General features: G+C 42.2%; 2 protein-coding genes across 3 annotated transcripts; both read left to right on the top strand.

Moving 5' to 3' along the window:
• Positions 1 to 634: 634 nt before the first annotated feature.
• On the top strand, positions 635 to 9,148 carry zdhhc24 (zDHHC palmitoyltransferase 24). Of its 2 annotated transcripts, none has more exons than XM_080416036.1 (4): positions 635 to 838; positions 1,493 to 1,823; positions 2,666 to 2,943; positions 5,088 to 9,148. In XM_080416036.1, exons 2-4 carry the CDS (start codon positions 1,516 to 1,518, stop codon positions 5,378 to 5,380), a joined length of 879 nt encoding a protein of 292 aa, XP_080272162.1. In that variant the 5' UTR covers positions 635 to 838; positions 1,493 to 1,515; the 3' UTR covers positions 5,381 to 9,148. The 2 variants fall into 2 exon arrangements, with proteins under 2 accessions (XP_080272162.1, XP_080272161.1); XM_080416035.1 differs by having other exon boundaries at positions 636 to 833.
• Positions 9,149 to 9,913: 765 nt separating this feature from the next.
• slc24a6a (solute carrier family 24 member 6a) lies at positions 9,914 to 23,141 on the top strand. The gene is made up of 17 exons (XM_080415994.1): positions 9,914 to 10,338; positions 10,836 to 10,934; positions 13,054 to 13,130; positions 13,572 to 13,646; positions 13,848 to 13,932; positions 14,589 to 14,692; positions 15,211 to 15,285; positions 16,028 to 16,053; positions 16,347 to 16,400; positions 16,608 to 16,744; positions 17,460 to 17,629; positions 18,918 to 19,182; positions 19,305 to 19,471; positions 20,365 to 20,479; positions 20,979 to 21,091; positions 21,416 to 21,481; positions 22,205 to 23,141. The coding sequence occupies exons 1-17, from the start codon at positions 10,227 to 10,229 to the stop codon at positions 22,313 to 22,315; spliced, it is 1,851 nt and encodes a 616-aa protein (XP_080272120.1). The 5' UTR covers positions 9,914 to 10,226; the 3' UTR covers positions 22,316 to 23,141.
• Positions 23,142 to 23,868: the final 727 nt, after the last annotated feature.

The following is a 23,868-nucleotide window of genomic DNA, read 5'->3' as shown; positions in this document are numbered from 1 at the left end:
CAAGACGGTCATCTGTCATGACCGTCTTGGATGATCTTCAAAATAGTATTTACACTTTCTCCCTTTTTGGCCCGTACATCTACAGAAACGTTTAGATTTCAAATATAAAGTGCTTACCCTATGGTCACGGATGTTAAAATTCTGTACGGGCCCTCAGAAGTACCCTTATCTTCCGTACTGTTAAATAAAAAGCATTTTAATCCGATTGGTGGCCATTTTCTCATAGAGTTATTGTCTATCAGAGTGCAATACACCTCCCAACCAATAGTGTTGCTCGAAAGCATTTAGCGAAAATACGAAAGAAATGGCCACCAATTGGATTAAAATGCTTTTTATTGAATAATAGGGAACATACGGGTAGCTTCCGGTGGTTCGTACATACTTTTAACATCCATGGCCATGGGGTAAGCACTTTATATTTGAAATTTGAACGTTTTGGTAGATGTATGGGCCGTACATGGAGAAAGTGCAAACACTATTTTGAAGATCATCCATGACTGTCGTCACCTGCTGCTGCAGCTTTTTTTTTTTACAGCGGAACATATTACATGCAGCAACACGTACTAGTGGGTTGTATTTCTATGTAACACCAGCACTGGTAAATTGTTGAACGCAGGGCAGAAACCTAGCTCAATGCAGGATATATAGAAGGTTGACAACACTAGTAAATCAGTTTTTTTTTGCATTGTACTTATTTTATCAAAATCACGTGGATGTCATGCCGTCAAGTTCGTGAGCAGACGGGAAACGCTGCAATGAAACGGTGTAATAATAGCCCCGTCCATCTATGAAAGCAGTCCTCCCGTTGTGATTGCTTGAAGTAAAGTTGACAAGTGGGGTAGGCCAGTCACATTATTATTACGTCTAATCGCAATTATTTGAGGAAATTGCAATTATTTTCCATAATCGTCAACATTTCTAAAAAGCAGAAATAGCAAATCTACAAGCTTACAACGCGTCACTTCGCGACGCGTTATAAGCTTGTAGATCAGCTATTAAAATGTTAAAATGATTAAATATGTCAGTAATTTATTTGTATATTTAAAGGTAGGGTAGCCTAAGTGATGTACTATTGTTAAAATAAGTGTTAAATAGAAATAGCTCTATATTCTGATAGTACTCATTGCTACAGAGTGTTTGTTCAGTAAAAGGAGTCTCCCATGTCTCTCCAGCTCTTTATGAACAGAAAATGCATTTTCAGTGCTCTCTTCTGATTGGCTTAAATTGTGTCACCTACCCGAAAATGTACTATATTCTGTTTACTAAAGAGCTGGAGAGACAGCTGGGACCGAACAAACGCTCTGTAGCAATGATTACCATCAGAATATAGTACTTTAAATTCTTGATTACGAAGCCTAAAAGGCAAACAGAAATGTTATTTTGATTCATATGTTCCAATGTTTAATGCCAAAAACACAATTAAATTGTTTATAGCAATAATTTAATTTAATCAAAAAATTAATCATCAACTTAAATTTTGTAATCGTGACAGCCCTACAAGTGGGAGAAACAAACATGGCCAGTTTGGCCAGCAACGTGTTCTGTCGGGTGGAGAGGCTGTGTACCTACCTCCCTGTGGTCCTGAACACCGCCCTGGTGTTCTCCATCACCGGAGAGGTCAGCTACCTGGTCCTGATGGAGCCTCCGCTGGAGGAGGCTGACCGCACCAAGACCGTGATGTGGTCGTCCTGGTGGAAGGCTGTGCACCTGCTCGCACAGTACTTCATGCTGGGGAACATCTGCTGGAACGCCTCGCTCTTTCTGAAGACCGACCCCAGCATCAAGGGAGTGTTTCTGGGCGATGGCATGGGCCAGGGATGGAGGTATTGACACAGACTGTTGCTCAAGGCATCAAGCTCTTGTTGTGTGTATATGCAGTGGTGGAAAAAGTACTCACACTTTTTACTTATGAAAAAGTGTCAATACTGCAATGTAGAAATACTCTGTTACAATTAGAAGTCCTGTATTCAAATGTACTTGAGTGAAAGTACAAAAGTATCGGCATCAGTAAAGTGAAAGTACTCATTGTGTAAGTTCAAAATGTATAACAAATCTTTTGGAAATAGCAGATCTACAAGCCCACAATGCATCACAACGCATTGTGAGCTTGTAGATCTTGCTATTTTCAAATGGCTGATATATATATATATGGCTGAAGTGGTTAGTGTTTTTTGTAATAATAATAAAAATCTACAAAGTAACTAGTAACTAACGTTTTCAAATAATTGTATTGGAGTAAAAGTATAATATTTGCCTCTGAGATGTAGTGGAGTAGAAGTAAAAGTAATGAATATTTGAAATAAAAAAGACCTCAAAAGTGTATTTAAGTACAGTACTTGAGTACATGTGCTTAGTTACTTTACACCACTGTGTATATGGCATTATGGCATCATCGTGTCATAGAAAGATTTTGCTGAAGCACAACCCTTTGAAAAATTACTCCCACATACCTGAAGTAACCATCACCAGGCAAGACATTTACTCCCTTTTTCCACAGACGCAATGTTGTTAGCTTTACCTAAAAACCCCTAACGAATTGTTGATGATTCCAAACTAATAATTGCGGTTTGCATCATATGGTATGGTATCATATTGTATTAGCCAATTGCCTCGTATAAACAGCTGACAATGGGTATGACATATAAAACATTCTTCTTGTCTCTAGGTACTGTTACGCCTGCGAAGCACACACTCCCCCGCGCTGTTCTCACTGCTACGACTGCAAGGTGTGCGTTCTCCGGAGGGATCACCACTGCGTCTTCTTCGGCCAGTGTGTGGGCCTCCGCAACTATCGCTACTTCCTGAGCTGCCTCTTGTTCATGTGGTCGGGGCTCCTGTACGCCGTGGTGATGAACGCCGAGGTCTTCATCGTCATCCTGAAGGAGGGCGTGACGCTGCACAGCGTTCTCTTGCTGCTCATACCCTGGCTCATGTTGTTATCAGGTGTGTGTGTAGAGATGTACCAAACTATACCATTTTTTCCTTCCTTATCGACCGATACGCAAGTATCGGTCGATAAGGAAGTACCGAGTACCGATCCGATACCAGTGTGTAATTTAAACAAATCTAGGACAGTGGTTCTCAAAGTGGGATCCAGGGACCCTCAGGGTTCCTTGAGGGGGTTCCAAAGGGACCCTTACAGGTAACTCTGAGAGTGTACAAATGGAACGGGTCCATTTGGAGTTATGGGGTCCTTGAAATTAAAATGTTTGAGAACCACTGATCTAGGAATAAATGCAAATTCCATTAATAATTGTTAATGTGCAGCTACAAGTTAGTAAAATAATAATGTGTTAATATTACAGTAAGAGGTTAAAACAGTCGTGCAACATCTACTGAAGCAATCAAAATATGACTGTAAATGAAATATCATGTGATGAATTACGTGGTATCGGAATGGCATAGACTGGCATACTCACTGATACCGATACCAGCATTTTAGGCAGTATCGGGAGCTTTTCTGATACTGTCGGTATTGGAACAACTATGTGTTTCTTAGCAAGTGTGACGTCTGCGAAAGAGAGTTTAACTTTGGTACAACAGTATTATTAAATATTATTATTGGCTCATTCACGAAACGTGCATACGACCACATTTGATTGTCAAGTGTACTTAAAAAAGTTTCCACAAACATAGTGGCATTTGTTGTCTCTGCCAGGCCGAAAGCTATGTTTTCTATGTCTGTGTCCGTCCGTGTGTGTGTCTTATGAACAGTCAGCTAATCTCCAGCACCAGTAGGCCAAGGAAGAAACTCTACACCAAACTTTTGTAATTAAAATACTGAATACACATTCCTGTTGGACTAGACCTGAAATCAGTAGCCTTAGTATAATACCCAAATCTTGTTTTTTGCACTGAGATATATTATTAAATTTAGCATATACTATACTACGTACTGGACATCTACATGTAAATGTGCTGTCTCTGCAATTATTGCATCAATCCTTTCTCCAAATCTGTGGCACTGTGGCTAATAGAGTGCGGCTACCTTAAAATTAAATAAAACAAATCTTAATTGTAGATGGTTAAACACTAGGGGTGTGCCGATATATCGTCCCGCGATATATCGCGATACGTTTTCGTGACGATATGTATCGTTTTGGGGGGGGGGGGGGGGGGTAATCGTTTAATTATTTTTTTACAATAATAATCAGGCATGCAAACAGCCCCGAGGTGAAAAGGGTGACAACATGTTGTTTTTTTTCGGGTCAGGTGTCACACTATTGCCCTATTTGGATTCAAAACGGCTATTGTAGCTGAAAAGCTAAAAGTTTGCGTCTGAATAATGCAAAAACAGAATTATTTGTTTGCATTTTTTCTCCCCCATATATTTTCATAATAAAAAAGTGCGTATCGTATCGAAATCGTATCGAAGTTGTGAGCCAAATATCGTATCGTATCGTTTGGTGAAATTAGTGTATCGGCACACCCCTATTAAACACTGATGATATACTATGCAGGTGTCTTACAATTAGTGGTTCTAACCCAGATAACAGCTAAGTAGTAAGCTGGAATAGGTGCATGCAGCAAATAGGCATTTTGCATAGTTCATTCTTTATTCATATCAACAAAACTTCAGTTCCACCTGCAGCACACACAAAATCAAGGGACTCTGCATTGTTTTATGAGTTTTTCATATGGTCTTTCCCCAAGAACAAGAAGAAGAATTTAGGCCCATTTAGTTTTGTATAACTCTAGTGTTTTCTGTCTTCTTTAGTTTACCTGATTATCATTTATTATCCTAACTCAGTTTTCTTTATCTTATTTCTTTAGCACCCTGCAAGCTCAGAGTAAAACAATTTCACTACCTGCAATGATGCTGCCTGCTGTGCATGTGACAACATAGAACCTGATATAACTGTGATGCGTGCTATCATACTGTAGGTTCTGTGCCTACAGTATCTGGAAACCTCGCTTGGATATTAGGGAAATAATTGGTTGAAAACGGATCTGTAGGAATAGCACAGAAAAATCTGTTGCACCTCACTTTACTGTTTTCAGGCCAATATAGAACCCCAGTCTGGTGCATTTTCACTGCCTGTAACATGGATATCCCTATATTATCCCTTCTGTCTTCCTATATATAGGTCAGGTCTCAGCACGTGCATTTGCCTTTGCCTTCATTGCCGACACCTGCGTGGTGGGATTCCTACTTGTTGCATCCTTCCTCTTCTTCCACATCTTCCTGCTGCTGCGTGGCCAGACCACCAGAGAATGGTATTCTTCCCGTCGACCCTATAACCTTGGGATCCTGGGCAACCTGTACCATTGCCTGGGCCTCCGCTGGTACCTCTGCTGGCTCTGCCCACTCATTCCGTCACCCCTGCCTGGAGATGGATTACAATTCCAGGTCACAGGGTCGCTGGAACCTGTGCGGTAACACACACACACCTCAATGGTCACGGTCTGACAGGCCGTCCCAGTTTCTTTTGGTGATGTGGAATGTGACTGGGTAACAAGGAGAGAAGAGAAGACAGTGGGAGGATAGGAAAGGGAAAGTGAGTTGTGGAGATTCATCCAGGTTTAGAGATAAGTGGCCTGGGTAGAGAAGCACCTAGAATAGTATGTAGTGGTCGTTAACGGCTGAGTTTGGAGTATACAACCTACGCTCTGCTGCGAGACGATGAGTGGGCAGGTCTGTTATTGAACATCGAATCTATTCTAGACCTCTGAACTTTGACCAGTTAACAGTACACTCCACGGCAAAGCAAGGCTTGTTAATGACCTGACACGCCTCAGAAGATAAAAGGACAAAATCAAAATTTGTTCTGTGGAACTCCAAGCACTGAAAATGTATGTAAAATTACACTGAGAAAGTGAATGTTTTTTTTGTTTTGTATTGCTCATGGTGATTTCCTTTTCAAGTTTTTGAATCCTCAAAGTGTTGATCATTCATGAAGGTTTAGTGGCTAATTTGCTGAAATTCACTTATTCAAAAGATCATAACAGAATCATGAGCCTCCTTTACACAGTTGTGTATTCATCAAAAGTACCAATTGTTTTGTCAATTCGAAACCCTGACGTGGAAGAAAATAAATCTCAAATGGTGTGGATTTGAAGGCCAGACTCCATCCCCCATGGCTAATCACACACTGGATGAATATTTAAATGAAATGGGGCAAGCCAAGAATTTGTGCTGCAAACAATATATGGAATGGAATGTGTAATTGTCTTTAAGTTTATTGATTGCTGTGTATAAATTCTGGCTATTGGAATGCTGTATGTAGTTTGAGGCTTTAGTCTGTCTCAGATTACATTGCCTGTGTTGTCAGTATGCATGTAGCTTAAAGCTGCAATCCATAACTTATTTTAATGTTTCAACTCAAATTTCAACTCAATCGAAAATCGCTGATCGAAAATCGCTGATCGAAAACCGGCGAAAGTGGCCGTTTTCAAGATGTTTTGGCCATTATCTCTGGAACGGAAGGTCCAATCTGGTCAGTTCAAATCTTGTTGGATGCGTGACTTTGAGGACATTAAGCACGCAATGACACCGTTTCGATTGTTTGTTTTTTTTTAGGGGAGGCGACATCTTAGTTGGGCAGGCGACCGCCTGCCCTGCCTCTACAGTGGGTACGCCACTGCGGTAGAGTATGTTAATGCAATATAGCTAGCACATCTGCAGTGGTTGGAGGTGGTCTGTTCTCCTACTCTTCCGTTGATAAATGTAGACCCTGGTGTCAGAACTTAGGGCTAGGGCTGGTTAACATGGCTGAAACATACTGTATAAATTAGTGCGTATCCCCTGTCCAAACAGCTCTTGCCTCTTCCCTGAGCACATGCAGCAGACTGACAAATCCCAGGTTTTTGATTGAGTGCTTTTATTTAGTAAGACATGAGAATAACAGTACATGGAAGTACAAATTCACAATACAAGGTCTACTAAACTGGAAGACTCATTAAGCACTGAGCTTGTTTAAGATGAGAACCCCATGCACACAAATCATGATGACATATAAGAGACAGACAGATATACACACTACTATACAGAATGTCATACAATCAGCTTACAGGTTACTGGTATGAAGAGTGAAAAAATATATATACAAAATAAGAAAATGAAAAAGGGGGGGGTAGGTTAAGACTTAGACAGGGGCCATTTTCGAATTGCAGCCTCCTGAAGGTGTATCTTTAGGGCAGTTTTGAAAGTGAGTAGGGTTTTACACTCCTTTACTCCTTTTGGTAGGGCATTCCACATTTTTGATGAATAGCATGAGAACGAATTCATTCCCTTTTTTTGAGCCAAATCTGGGTTGAACATGATTTGTGGAGCTGCCTCTGGTGTTATGATCATGGACTTCATTAACATTTTGGAAGTATTTTGACAAATACAGGGGGATCCCAATGTTGTGGTGTATCTTGAAGACCAGGCCCATAGCAAGTTGCTGTACTCTGTCCTCAACCCTAAGCCATTCAATCCTAGCAAAATGAGCAGGGGTTAGATGGGTTTTGTGATTGAGGCCAAGAAGTAGCCTTACAAGTTTGTTTTGGGATGTTTGGAGCCTTGTTTTTAAGGCCTTGGAGGTGTTGTGATACCATGAAGTGCATACATAATCATAATAACCTTGTATGAGGGCCCCTGCAAGAATTTTCAGAGTATTCTTACTGACTAGACGATCAATCCTCCACAAATAGCGTGTTTTTTGGTTGACCTTTTTGATCGCTCTTTCGGCGTTTTTGTTACCGGAGAGGTTTGCCTCCAAGATGGAACCCAGGTAGGTAATTTCCTCCTTTCTTGTGATAACATCATCACCCACTTTGATCGTGAAACTCTCAGCCTTGCTAAGGTGAGGACTGGACCCAAAGAGGATTGATTCAGTTTTACCCAGGTGTAATGAAAGTTTGTTGTCGGAGAGCCAGATGCAGATCTTGTTGAGTTCAGAGCTGAGAGTTTTCTCAACCTGCAGCCTGTCCCTGTCCGAGACTAGCAGGGCCGAGTCATCTGCGAACAGGAACAGTTTGCAGTCGCAGGCTGAAGACATATCATTCACATATATCAGGAACAGTAAAGGTCCTAGTATACTTCCTTGAGGAACACCACAAGTCACTGGGAGGGGAGGGGACTGCCGTTTACTTCCACCACTTGCTCCCTCCCTTCCAGGTAGGATCTCATCCAGTTTACCGACGTATCATCAAAACCTATTGCTTTGAGCTTGTTGATCATAATTGGGTGATTAACGGTGTCAAAGGCCTTCTGGAGGTCCTGTATGACCATGCCGCAATATTTGCCCTTGTCGACATCTTGTTTGATAGAGTCGTTCAAATAGAGAAGGCATGTGTCAGTGGAGTGGTTTGTTCTGAAACCAGATTGGAATTTGTAGATTAGATCTTTCTCGGCAAGATACTTATCGACCTGTTCATAGACAATTTTTTCCATGACTTTCGAGATGGAGCTAAGAATAGAAATAGGGCGGTAGTTGCCAGGGTCTAATTGGTTTCCTTTTTTGTACAGAGGGGTCACCCTTGCTTTTTTAAAATCGTTAGGGACCCGTCCCTGTATTATGGAGAGGTTTATTATGTGGGTAATGATTGGAGCAATGGAGGCGGCTGAGTCTTTTAGAAATTTGGATGGGATATTGTCGAGGCCTGTGGCTCTGTGTTGGTGAAGTGCACTAAATTTTTTAAACACCTCTTCTGTTGTCACAGGGAGAGTTTAAAATCATTTTTGCGTACACCCTGTTTTTCGTAAAATGAGTCAACATACTCTTCACCATATCTCCCAGAGTGAGGGGGTAGTTTTTCAACCAAATCTGAGGCTATGGTCGTGAAGAATATGTTGAGGATTTTACTCACTTCACGTTTGGTTGTAGTGAGAGTGTCATTCACCTTGAGGTTTATGTTTATTGCAGCTTTAATTGACAGTATTCTATGACATGTCCTTCCACAACTTCTTTTGTTTCCAATCTTATTTCAGCTTTAGAAACATCCGTTCTACTTTTTATGTATTTTTTTACATCTCATTGTCTTGGCCTTTAAATGCAATGTTACACATGCCTTTATTTTCATTTACTTTTTGCTTGTCTTAATTGCACATTGTATAACAGGCTACAACCAACAATATTGTTTATTTAAGTGTTTGATATTTTAAATTGCCTGTTTATGATGTGACTTTTGTTTGATTACTTGAATTATTAAAATGTTATCTGGCCTTATATTTAATGTTGTCCATTGATATCATACAATATGATGTAGGCAGGCCTATACTGGAATTCACAGTTATAGCCTACATCTTTGAATCTGGTTTGATGACTACATAGGAGTTACATGAGAAATATTTTCTTTTCCATATTGAATACATACATCTTAAGTTTCCGTTTTTCCTTGATGTGGTATAGCCCAGTGGTTCTCAACATGTGGGTCGGGAGTCGCAGAGTCGGGTCCCAACATGATTTTGGGGTGGGGGGGGGTCTCCCCCCCCAGAGCAGAGGACAGCGAAGTGGACAATTTAAGGACTTTAAAGACCTTTTCAATACCTCAAGAAAAGAAAAATACCATTACTGCATCAAAATCAACAAACTATAGCCTACTAACATTGCCCAAATTGTCAAATAATCATCAATAATATAAGAAAGAGGCAAATTATTGTGAAAATAACCGATCTACAAGCTCACAACAAGCTTGTAGATCGGCTATTTTCACAACATGTATCTGTGGAACCGAGTTAAACAAAATGGGGGGGGGTCCCCAGTTTAAATATGATTATTTTTGGGGGTCACGGCCTGAAAAGGCTGAGAACCACTGTGGTAGCCTACTGGTTGTCTCTAAAATAGACCAGAACATGGGCGCCCCACCCAAGAGGCGCGCTCACTGGTGGTCTTTTCAGTGACACCTCGAAAACACCCCCTCCCTGTGACGAAATAATAAAGGGAGTCTGAAGAACCGTTATCTGGGATGAGAGTTGGAACGCAAGAGATGTGATGAATATCTGAGCCACGGGGATATTTTCGCCTCTCAACCCCAATTTTCCGTGCGCGTCAGCGTCTGTATACCGGAATGCATTATTGACTCGTCTGTCGTCCCTAGACTGAAGGGATGCTGCGTTGGCGTTGATTGTACGACCGATGATCTGCGATTAGTCTAGTGTAGGCGGTGGATGGAGCCTACATTCAAATCAACGGCACCGAAAAGAATAGCGATCCAGTAGGCTGACAGCCAGAGAGCCGGTACGGCTACTATACGGTACCATGACTACCGACATGTTCTGAGTCTGGAGACCGTAGGCAGCGATGAAGGCGCCGGTGAGACCGAGGCGCACGGCGCGGCTCCTCCTGCGGTTCTGCGTCTTCGGAGTCTGTGTGACTGCAGCCAGCTGCTTCATGCACTTTCTGCACATCACAGGTGCGTTATATGTTCAGTTGAAATATGTTGATTCACACCGACTAGTATAGGACCTACTTTTGAATACATATAGGCTAAATTAATTTGTTGTAAAATGACTCCATTAATAACCACTGAAACCCCATATGGGTAACCAGAGAGTCCCTCAGGGCTCAATGCTAGTGTCTTTTCTGTTTCCTGTTATTGTGGAGAAAGCTTTAGCTGAAAATAGCCTGCTGGTCGATCTGCTATTTTCAGCTAGCGATGCTGGGATTCAAGTGGTTAACTGATGTCAATGTAGTATATGTATGTATGTGTGTACGTGTGTGTGTATACATATATATACACAGTAGCCTACACACACACACACACACACACACACACACACACACACACACACACACACACACACACACACACACACACACACACACACACACACACACACACACATATATATATAATTTATTTGTTTGTATGCATGAACAAAAATAATATTTATCATTATGTCTCTGTAGAGTGTCGAGGAACCAGTGTGGATGATGTCTTATTCTGGTCCAAGAGAGAGCTCAACCCTGAGAGAGAAGGCAACCAGACCTCAAACACTCCTACAGCTGGTGGGAAGCGTGTGTGTGTGTGTGTGTGTGTGTGTGTGTGTGTGTGTGTGTGTGTGTGTGTGTGTGTGTGTGTGTGTGTGTGTGTGTGTGTGTGTGTGTGTGTGTGTGTGTGTGTGTGTATATGAATAATAATAATAATTAACTGCCTTGTCAAAGGATAGAGTGCAGGGTTAAACATTGATCACTTGTGAGGGCATTTAGCTGAACACCCTGGGCTGGGGGAAAGGGCATTAGAATATAATAAAAGTAGGGCTGGGTAAGATTAGGATTAGGGTTATGATAGTCATGCAGGTTAGACTAGGTTACATTACACAGTAAAATCCTCAGTGTTACAGTGGCTGCAAAACTGACCAAATGGACATACAAGTTTCAATGTGGGTCCATTTTTACTCTCTGAATTAAGTTAAACTGGGGATTTTGCTGTGTAGGATTTGCAATGGGCAGTAAAGGTACATAAAATGTCCTCGCATTATTGCCGGAGTATGTGCGCAGGATAGAGAGTGACGACGTTCTATCTCTTCATCTGTTTTATCTGACCGAGCAATGTATCAATCTGTCTAGATCTCTCCATCGATCTTCATTTGTTTTTAAGTGTGCAGATAGATGCTCAGACACAGTTAGGCCTTTGAGGCTCTAGTTGCTAGGAAACTGAATGCTGAATTTGTGCTTGGATGCTGTGTGTGTGGAACTGTTCAAAGTGCCTGGCTCCTGCCCTATCGTAATGACCCACTGATTGGTACCCTCTCATCAGGAGCTCTAACTCGTGTGTGCGCGTGTGCGTGCATGCGTGTGTGTGTGTGTGTGTGTGTGTGTGTGTGTGTGTGTGTGTGCGCGTGTGTGTGTGGGTGTGTGTGTGTGTGTGTGTGTGTGTGTGTGTGTGTGTGTGTGTGTGTGTGCGCGTGTGTGCGTGTGTGTGTACTAGTGCCAGAGAAAGAGATAGACAGGGAAAGGGAGAGAGAATGAGATTTCCCAGGTTCTGTAATGATATTATGTGTACAACAATATTATAATTCTATAATTGTTTATTTTGTGTTACTGTTACATTTCGGTGCTATGACGTGAATATGGGGTAAAGAGAGATATGGAGAGTTAGGATTTACAATAAAGATTCAGTATTTTACAGCTGTGATTTCAATGTAATTGCTTTAGCTGATGTTTAGACACTAAGTACTATAAGTAAAGGCTGAAATTAAAAGGGAAGCTAGACATAATATGTCTAGCTTCCCTTTTTACCGTAGCTCTATTTCCCTTTTTTCCCCTTAGCTCTATTGTACTATGCCAGTAAAGACAAACTCACTTATGTTATTCCTCATACTAAAAAGAGACAAATAAGTCACTAAATAAACTTCAAGGCCTCTTATACATTCAATTATTATTTTAAAGAATAATTCCATTCAAAATCATTGTATTTTAGATCCTTCTGATGTGCCTTTGTATAAAATGGAAATAAAAGGCACATACCTGTCATCTCCATATCAATACAAACAAATGGGACAAATTTCATTTTGTATTATTATACAATAGATGATTTCCTTAAAGCTAAAACTGACAACCCCTGACATCTACTAGATTCTCTTATTCATTATCTTGTACATTAGTGCAAACGGTAGTATTTCTGACAAACAATCGATGGTCTGGTATCAACTATATTTTAAAAGATCTGCTGGCCTTGCTTCACAATAAAAGCTTTTCAGAGGCAATTCCCTTCAGGCACCGTGTGCCATGGCAGTTCTTTTTGGGGAAATGTTATTATGAAGCATCTAGGAAGTACAGTCTCTTAGGCCTAGGGAGAGGCTGGTGGTGATGGATTGCCTAATGTATTCCAAATTAGATTGCTGTGGTAGCTGTTGTTTATATTGTGTGGAATTGAATAGGATGAATTCTTAAAAGTGAGGGGAAACAGTTTAAGATGTAGCTTAAATTATTATAAACTAAAGGGAGTGTTGTAAGGAAATGGACAGAAATCGCAATAAACTGAGATTCTGTCAGTCCGAAGTCAGGACTGAGAGAGAATCTCATGTATGCTTGACTGGAGTTTCATAGATTGGAGTCTCTCATTCAAATGAGTAAAAGTCCCTTCAGAAATCTGCTTCAATGTTCCTTTGCTCTGTCCTTACAGCCATTCATGAGTTTCCTGAGGACATATTTACCCCGGAGCAGAGGCGGCAGGGAGCTGTAGTCCTACACGTTCTTTGTGTAAGTATGGTCTTGCCGCTCAGACAAGGCTGGCCTCCTCTGCGGCAGTGCCTCTCCACCCAACAAGAAGTGGTCCGTTAAACCTACCCACACACGCGCATGCGCGCACACACACACACACCCACACACACACACACACACACACACACGGACACACGGACACAAACACACGGACACACACACACACACACACACACACACACACACACACACACACACACACAGACACACACACACACACACACACACACACACACACACACACACACACACACACACACACACACACACACACACACACACACACACACACACACACACACACACACACACACACACACACACACACACACACACACACACACACACACCCACTTGCACAAAGAGCCAGAGTCAAATACACAGCCCTTTTGATAAAAATCTGTCTTCTGTATATCCTAGGCCGTCTACATGTTCTACGCCCTGGCCATTGTGTGTGATGTGTACTTTGTGCCGTCCCTGGAAAAGATATCAGAGGTAAGGACCCCAGGAGGAATCATAAGATAGTGCCAATGATGGCAATAAAACTTTAAAATTTCCAGTAGTTTCTGAATCTAAACAACACACTTTTTGTCCTTAAAATTGTGTCATAAAATAAGTACCAAGTATTTAACAAACCACAATTATTTACATCAATCTCAATTGTAATCCTATGACTGCCCTCACTGCCCTTTACAGAACCTTCAACTCAGCGAGGATGTTGCCGGGGCAACCTTCATGGCAGCCGGGAGCTCTGCTCCTGAGCTCTTCACCTCCCTGATTGGTCAGTATGATGAATGTGTAATCATCGATACGGTTTGATTCCAGTGCATTGATCAAAACTACAATCATCTGCAATCATATCGCTCTTCATCTGATTGGGACTCAAAGCTCCAATCACCTGCAATCACATTGATCTTCATCTGAATAGGACTAAAAAAAAGTAAATGTTCCTGCTGACTCAAAGAGTGGGCTTGTTTTGTGATTTGTGTGCCTGATTTTGTTTGAGAGTAATGCTGTGATCAACTTTAGAAATTGGCTTAGTTCATAACTGTAGTCCCAGGTTTCCAGAAGGTGGCAATGGCATACCCGTTTCCTATTCCAGTTCAGTTTCCCATAGCTAGTGATTTGATTTGCCTGCCAGCAGATTTGAACAGGAATCATTTGTGTTCCCTGTTCAAATCTTCTGCCAAGCCAATCAAACAAGCTATGAGACAGTGAACCGGTACAGGAAACGGGTATGCCACATTCTGGAAACCAGGGACTACGGCGACGATCATTGATTTAGGACTACCACTAGGTAAGAAATGGTTATGGTGCCTTTATGGTCTCCTAAGCAGGCAGCAAAAATAGCTTTTGGTAAAGAAAAAACCTTTACGTTTGAATGCGATATTTTTTATGATAATTCGTAGCACTTGGTCTCTTTCTCTGTTCCTTCAGGAGTGTTTATCACAAAGGGAGACCTGGGAGTGGGAACCATTATAGGATCAGCTGTGTTTAACATCCTAGTCATCATTGGCATTTGTGGCATCTTTGCTGGCCAGGTAATTTAAATGTCCACACTGGAAACTTTACTGTTGAGGCTCACTCTTCTAAGTCTTTCGATCAAATTAAAGAAGTAAATTGGTGTGATATTGATTCGAATTAGAATACGTTTTCATGATATATTAATAATATATAAATTAACAGATTCCAATTATTGGTACAGAATACAGATTGTTTCTTTATTGTAGAAATATATGTTTGATGTTCTGTAACAATAGTCTACTCTGCACTGCCAACGTTTTTGGTGATTTATTGGTGCACACCACAAAGATGCTGAAGAAGGCTTTCGGCTGAAGCGTGTTCATCCTTGAATACTGGCGTGCACCAATAATAAATCATCAACCAAAGGCTAAGTGAGTGTGGACTGTTGTTTTTGAGTCTGCATCTGTTACATAATACAATACTATGAAGTTGAGCATGCCGTTCCATTTATTCTGATTCACCTTTCTATTGCTGTAATGTTTCTGTGTGGATATGTGTGCGTGTGTGTGTGTGTATATTATAATCACTTTCTTAGCCCATTACTCTGAGCTGGTGGCCACTGTTCCGTGATGCTATCTTCTACATCCTATCCATCCTTGTGCTTATTCTGGTGAGAACCTACAGTTAAACCATGGAGCATAATTACTTTGTGAAATGGATTCAATACTCCAGTGGTTCTCAAAGGAACCCCAAATGTATATATATTTGGCCACGGACCCCCATCTGAAAATGTTTTGTGCCAGGGACCCCCAGAAGATTTGTGTTAAGTAATTCAAATGTATGCAATACTTTCAAGATTATTATTTCTTATATTCAAAAATAGAAGATGTGCAAGCTCGCAGTGAGCTTGTATATCTGCTATTTTTAGCTAGGGACCCCCTGGGACCCCCCAAGGACCCCTGCGGGTCCCCGGACCCCACTTTAAGAACCACTGAAATACTCCACTTGATTTCTGGAATTGATTCTGATGCAACTGGCACTTCACATTCAGCTCTATACTTGAAATGGCTGCGGTTAAAAACTATGATGTTTTGCATAGAGTGCACCACAAGACCGTAAAATTAATATTGTCTCCTATCTGATCAACCGCTCGAAAAATATATTGAAAAACAAATTTAAGTGGGGAAATGGAACTGTCCATCACTTGCACTAGGAAGATTAAAGTGCTTAGAGTAATCATAGAAATTGAGAGGATTTTAATGGGAGAAAAGTAAAACCAACATTTGATACTGTGTTTGTAACTATTGACTACTAAGGTGTTGTTGCTGGTGGCATTTGCCATTTCGAACATTTGATTATAGTGTTTTGGGGATTTTTGGTGTTATTAACATATATTAAAAATGTAATTGCAGGTGATCTACGATGAGAAAGTCATGTGGTAAGAAAAACACAATTATAACATAAGCAGCTGTTGCTAGGATACTAGATTAAATTTGAAGCCAAGGTTATCTTTGACGTGACAAACGTTTTGCAACATAATTCCATATAGTTAGTTTCTGTGTGTGTGTGTGTGTGTGTGTGTGTGTGTGTGTGTGTGTGTGTGTGTGTGCGTGTGCGTGCGTGCGTGCGTGCGTGCGTGCGTGCGTGCGTGCGTGCGTGCGTGCGTGCGTGCGTGCGTGCGTGCGTGCGTGCGTGCGTGCGTGCGTGCGTGCGTGCGTTGGTTTGTTTCAGGTGGGAGACCATAATTCTGATTTCTATGTATGGAATCTACATTGTCATCATGAAGTGAGTAGCGAGCAGACTGAGCACTGTTGGAAGAATGGAAACGCATGTCTGCATATTGGTTTTCTGTTTTCCTCTCTTTCTTGTCTTTTTCCTACCTCTATCTATGGTTTCTTAAGAAAGGTCTACTCTGATTGTGTGTTTGCATGTGTGCGTGCGTGCGTGCGTGCGTGCGTGTGTGTGTGTGTGCATGCGTGCATGCGTTTGTAGGTTCAACGGACCACTTCGTGGTTGGGTGGAGAGGCACTGCCGCAGAGGAGGCCAGCCTTGTCTGAGCGGTCTGCGACGGACCACCGCTGTTGGACACGTTGGAGAATGTGACACTGATATGGTGCCGCTAAAGCCAGGTGTGTGAGAGTGAGTGTGTTTGTGTAAGAGAGAAAGAGAGAAGGCCACCTTCTGTCTAATTCTAGGGACTAGCTGCTGCTGGAATGGCTTTGCTGTTGCCTGAAACCAACTAGAAACATGATACATAAAGAATGCACCTGGGGGTGTGAACCCTGCCTTCACCAACATCTTGTCTTGTCCCGTTCCTGAGATACGGCCGATTATATAATTCTAACCTTGATGGTGACCTTGACCTCTGACCTTTTTGACACAAAAGTTGAATATCTCTTTGGGGGAGACTACACTGATCACTCCCACCAAGTTTCATGAAAAGAAGCCCATCCGTTCTTGAGTTAGAAACATGGTTTCTTACCATCAAATGAAACAACACATAAAATGATACAAACATCATCTTATGGTCATGGTCTCTTTTTAGTGCCATATGTGGGATGGGAAACTCTAGTTTTTAAAACAGACCCAGTGACACAATTCAGACTGCCAATGAAAGCTAATTCTATTCTCCTGTGGATACAACCAAATGGAAGTAGTCCACATCAATTTATGAGTGTTTCTTGTCTCACTATCTACAACCCATTTTCTAACGACTTTTCTCTCTTTTCTGTAACTTCTCCATTTACTTAATCTGAGTCTTCTTTATCGCACTTTCTTTCCCTTCTTCTGCCGTCTCCTCATCCTGTACCCTCTGTCCTTCCCATCAATCAACAACACTCCTAGATGCGTGTGCAATGGCTGGTCAGGATTCGGGGGTGGTGATGGTAGATGAGCTACTGAGTCTACACCCTCATCAGCTCACCTTCTCAGAGGCAAGCCTCCGCCTTCTCATCACCCCGCATTTCTCCCCCTACACCCGCCTGCGCATGGCAGGACGCATGGTCATCAACGAGGTACACCGCATGCTGGCAAACCCGAGGTCAGCCTGTTCACTCATGACATAACATCAGAAAACCAGGGTTTTGCTCCAGGATTTAGGTAGGTGGTTAGGAATGTAAGTACAGGGAGGCATGAACAGTAGGTGATATAGAGGGTAGGTACAGTAGGGAGGCAGGTGGGAGCTTAGAAAGGTAGGTACAATAGGGAGGCTGGTACTGCAAGAGGTTGGGAAAGTAGGTACAAGCCGAATCATGGATATGTAATACCATCTCCTGGAAACAACAGTTATCAGATTCTAGTCTACTCACCAAAGGGCCTCAGGTTGGCGCAGGGGTAAAGTTCCTGCCCAGCACGGAGACTGGGGTTCCAGTCCTCCACGGTGCCTCAGGCGGGGCGCTCCAACGAACACAATAGGCCGTGTTCGCGTGTTAGAAGCCGGTTGTGGATTGCGATCTTCTGCATCTAGAGTAGTGACTCCTACAGTACAGGTTGGTCAGGGCGCCTATTCAGCAGAGAGTGGAACTGGGGAAGATAGTGTGTTCCTCCGCACACGTCCTGCATCTTCCCAGTGAAACTCCTCACTGTCAGTTGAAAAGAAGCGGTTTGCGATGTCACGTGTATCGGAGGACACACATGGTTGTCTACACCCTCCCCACGACCAAGTCGAAGGAGTCAGCAGTGACAGGAACTATACATTGGCATAACAACTAAATTGGGAGATTTTTTTAAACTGGAAAATAAAGAAGACAAAAGTCTACTCACCACAAAATACACACACTCATGTGCACTCACACAGAGAGACATAGTCCAGTGCATGGCAAAATGCATGTTAATAATGATGCAGGAGTCACCCTGGCCTCTGACACTATCCTTCAATCTTGCACTCCACTTCCTTGGCTCTGTGCTTTTGCATGCTGATCCCAACTGCAAGTAAACATGTCAGTGCCATCCCTCATCTGCAGCCATGCCTCTGTGCTATATGGTATGGATATTGACAAAATGCCTCCCTCCAGGTGTATTTGAAGACATGCCCGGCTGACACAGCTTCCCTTGATTCAGTGTTCATGTTCCTATGATGTCTGTATGATGTTCCTGCATTGCTATGCTATTCTTATGCTGTTACTATGATGTTTGGTGGTCATCCAATTTCCTACTAACGGTTGAATCCTTTTGTTTTGTTCCGTCTTCTTTTTCTTCTTTCTTATACTCCAACCTGTCTTTTGTTCCTACTTTAATTTGATTGTCTTTCTTTCTTTCCCGCTCCGCCCTCCACCCTTTTCCCTCTTCTCCTCCCGACCACAGAGGCAGAGGTTAATCCGTGCTCGGGGCCTAGAGGAAGGCGGAGCCAGCACAGGGGAGGAGGGGTCAGGCGGCGGCGGCCCATGGGGGAGGGAAAACGGGGCGGCGGCAGAGGGAGACAGGTCATCCCTGGAGGGAGAGAGAGAGAGGGACAGGGAGAAAAGGATGGCTGGAGAGGAGATCCAATGTAAAGAGGATGTGGAGGAAGAGGAGGAGCAAGACGAAGATGAAGAGGACATAGTCCCATTCAGACCCTTCACCATGCCAGGTGAGTGGGACACAAACATAAAACACACACACACACGCACGCACGCACACACACACACACACACACACACACACACACACACACACACGCACACACACACACAATCGTATGTGTCTCTGCAGATACGTGGTGTGACCGTTTCAAGTGGCTTGTATCGTGGCCTGTGAGCATACTGCTCCACTGCAGCATTCCTAACTGTGCACTTCCACGATGGGAGCGCTGGTACCTGCTCACCTTCCTGGCCTCTACCCTGTGGATAGCCCTCTTCTCCTACCTCATGGTCTGGATGGTATGAAACACACACACACACACACACACACACACACACACACACACACACACACACGCGCAGAAATGCTACTGTATGCTCACTCACAATGTCAACATTCACATATAGATACGCTCTGGAGCATTCGTGTGGTGCAGGGGTGAAGTTCCTGCCCACCACTGCGGTTCGAATCCACCACTCCGTGACTCCAATAGGTTGGTCGAGGCACCTGTTCAACAGGGCGCGGAACTGGGAAGAATTGCATGATTATGCCTTATGCTGTCTTAGTGAAACTTATCACTGTCAGGTTAAAAGAAGGCAACGTCACCTGTACTGGAGGACAGACTTGGTTGTCTACACCCTCACCAAGAGCAACCAGTAGGGGTCAGCATTGACAAGGACTATTTTTTTGCATATGACTATATTATCAGATTTGATTGTTTTTACATACAGATACACTGAAAACGTGCATTCACAGGCACACATTCCTGCATTCACACATAACGTAGGTATATGTAATACTTGCACACTCACTTCTCATTTTCTTCTCTATCTATTTTATGTCAACTTCAAACAAATGGCACGGGGACACAACTATGAAACAAAATAATAAGCTGTCAGTCTCTGTTAATCCTCATGCTGAATCATGTTAAAACACACACACACACACACACACACACACACACACACACGCACACGTCACGCACACGCACACGCACACACACACACACACACACACACACACACACACACACACACACACACACACACACACACACACACACACACACACACACACATGAATGTCAACACTGCTATGTTATGCAAAAATATTTATGAAAATGTGTGTTCACCACAGAACAAATGACATGTCAGTGAGGAACACAAAGTCACATGCAGCCTGCTTCCTCCAGGTGACCATAATCAGCTACACTCTGGGAATCCCTGACGTCATCATGGGCATCACCTTCCTAGCGGCTGGCACCAGTGTCCCGGACTGTATGGCCAGCCTCATTGTCGCCCGTCGGGGTATGTGCGTGTGCATGCCCATTGCCCAACCTTGTGTCCACCTACATACAGTAGTACACTGGTTCTCAACCTTTTCAGGCCGTGACCCCCCAAAATAATCATATTTGAACTGGGGACCCCCCACAGTAATCATATTTGAACTGGGGACCCCCCACCCTGACAAGCACTTGGAATTTTCCTCTTGCCTCTTTCTTGTATTATTTGACAATTTGACCAATGTTTGGCCAGTTTTTATAGTATAGTTTGTTGATTACTTTTGATGCAGTAATGGTCTTCTTTTTTGTTTTTTGGTATTAAAAGGTCTTAAAAGCCCCCTCCCCAAAATCATGTGGGGACCCCCCTGGGGGTCCCGACCACAGGTTGAGAACCACTGCAGATTCTAGCATATTCAGTAGATAACCATGTTGTTATGTAGACATTGTACATGGTCACCGTGTGTGTTATTATGACAATAGCTTTGCTCTGTGTTTGTATTCTTGAATGTGTATCTGTGTTGTAGGCATGGGGGATATGGCGGTGTCCAACTCCGTTGGCAGTAATATCTTTGATGTACTGCTGGGCCTGGGTTTCCCCTGGGCACTGAGGACACTCATAGTCAACTATGGATCTGTGGTAAAAAATCTGCTATTCCATATATCATATCACACAGTGTAAGCAACATAAAGTGAAAATACATCAATTGATTCAAGACACAATATGATTATTGCCAACACTATTTTTAAGTGGGGTTTATAGCTCACTCTCTGTGATGCTTTACTTATCGAGACATCTCCTTAGGATGAAACAGGAAAAGAAAGACATTTTCCTTCAATTGATGAATACACAAGATCAGATGAACCATTGCATTGTGGCGCATTGTGAGCTTGTAGATCGGCTATTTGTATAGGACTCATGGGAATACGGTCAACTAAAGTCTTTGCTCCATATGCTTTACAGGTGTATATCAACAGTAAAGGGCTGCTGTATTCTGTGATTCTGCTTTTGGCTTCAGTCATGCTCACTGTGAGTACTACTACCTAACTGTACCGAACCACCTTTTCACATGTAGAATAAAAAAAAAACAGCAAACATGTTCAAACTGTATTGGTAAATAGTTGTGTACTATAGAGCGTCGCAGTTCCCGCCCACTTCCTGTTTTTTTTGGTGCCGGAAGAAAAAACTCAATGCATTTTTCCATTGACATTTCCAAAAATATTTATATCTATTAATTTAAGCCTCGAATCAAGCCATCATGACATGACATGAATCATGACCATAAAACGTTTGATTCTGTGATAAAAAAAAATTGAAAACGGCAAAACAAAGGGTATTTATTAAATATAGTATATCATATAATTAAATATAAAATTTAAAAAAATCACAGAAAAAAACGTTTTATGGTCATGATTCATGTCATCTCATGATGGCTTGATTCGAGGCTTAAATTAATAGATATAAATATTTTTGGAAATGTCAATGGAAAAATGCATTGAGTTTTTTCTTCCGGCACCAAAAAAAACAGGAAGTGGGCGGGAACTGCGACGCTCTATTTACACTGCAAACACCTGAGTCTTCATTTAACTCTTAAGGTGCACAAAGGGAGTCTTAAGGGTATATCTTTACACATAGTAAATAATTGTTTCATTTGTGTGCGTGTGCGTGTGCGTGTGCGTGTGTGTGTGTGTGTGTGTGTGTGTGTGTGTGTGTGTGTGTGTGTGTGTGTGTGTGTGTGTGTGTGTGTGTCAGGTTCTAAGTGTCCATCTGAATAGGTGGAGGTTGGACCGCAAACTGGGGCTCTGTCTCTTGTCTCTCTATGCCGTCTTCCTGCTCTGCGCCATTGGCTTTGAAAGGCTGTAGTGGACATGCACCCACCCACACACACACACACACACACACACACACACACACACACACACACACACACACACACACACACACACACACACACACACACACACACACACACACACACACACAGGCACAAGAGTCAGATGACAGGAATACATACAGAGACCCAGTGGACCCCAATAAATACTGTGATTGTTTCTACATTCACAGCTGCCGCCGTTATTGGTCAAGTCTATGGATGGAATGCATTGAGCAGCATTACTACTACTAGTGGTGGGCCAAAAACTGTATGTTTTATCTTTGATATCTGAATATTTTACATAGTTTTATACCAGGCACCTCCAGTCCACGTTTTGAGATTTTAACCTGCCGTCAAACACGATAATGCACTATGACTATGTCACACAACAAATGTATGTGTTGTATTTATATATAGTACTGTACCTACACTTTCTGTGAACTACTTTATGACTGCCACAGCTAAACCTCAATGATCAAACTATCGTCATTATGTTTATTCAGCGTATGGCTGCTTCTCAGTCAGTGTGCGGTTATTTTATGTAGAGTTTTATTGTATAGCTCTCTGACATAGCATGGCTGACCCACATCTCCTACCTAGATGATTGCACTAAGCCACTGTTGACTTTACCATGATAAATAATACCTCTCTCTGTCCTAAAAGCTTCTTAGCACAAAGATTGTGTTTCTGTAATGACTCACTGAGTCAGCACAAACACAATGTAATTACAAAGATAATTTTATGCTAAAGTGTTTTAAGGACACACCCGCCCTTGCATTGAATGCTTTTGTTTGGAGAGAAAACTGAGTGTTTGTAGAGTGCAATAAAATCCTGTGTTCTGTCTATGTGATACATTTGTTCTACTTGTCGTATTTTTACTGTAACATATTGTGTTCAGTTTTTGAGAATGTAAACCATAGCTTCCATTACTTTAATGCAAGCTGTATGGAAGCAGACCACGCCTTAAATAAAACATATAGACAATGACTAAAGCCCAATTTATATACTTTGCTGCATGATGGTGCCACTCACCGCAAATAACTGATTTTCCAGGCCAACAAAGTGACACACTGATTGGATGCATCGCTTTAAAATATTAAATATTCAGCGAGCGACACAGTTGTATTGTGCAATAAAGTATAAATTAAGCCTAATTTAGGCGACGTCGCATGATTGTGAGATGCACCGAAAATAGAACATCTACAAGCATTTCCAAAAACTACAAGCTCGGCTTGAAGAAAGAAGGCACTGGAGCAAACTCAGACAAATGAAGCCTTTCTTTTATTGACAGGGTGCAATAAAAGAAAGGCTCATGACCTTCGTCAGGTCATGACTACAAGCTCAGCTGTTAGCCTATTACTATTTTTTTTAAAAGTGGTTTGATGCATGATAAGCAGGATTATTGAATGAAGGCAGTGAGAGGATGCAATCATAATTTTCTTCTTATAAATTATAGAATCATAACTGGTCAACATTTTCCAGCGCATAGGCCTACATAAATGTTGCAGCAACAAGTCTCGTTTTTAATTTGTTTATGGGATGG

The sequence above is a fragment of the Gymnoscopelus braueri genome, assembly GCF_963280865.1.
Source record: "Gymnoscopelus braueri genome assembly, chromosome: 20".
NCBI lineage: Eukaryota > Metazoa > Chordata > Actinopteri > Myctophiformes > Myctophidae > Gymnoscopelus > Gymnoscopelus braueri.
The sequence above is the reverse complement of the archived record's forward strand: the minus strand, read 5'-3'. Positions and strand labels throughout refer to the sequence as shown.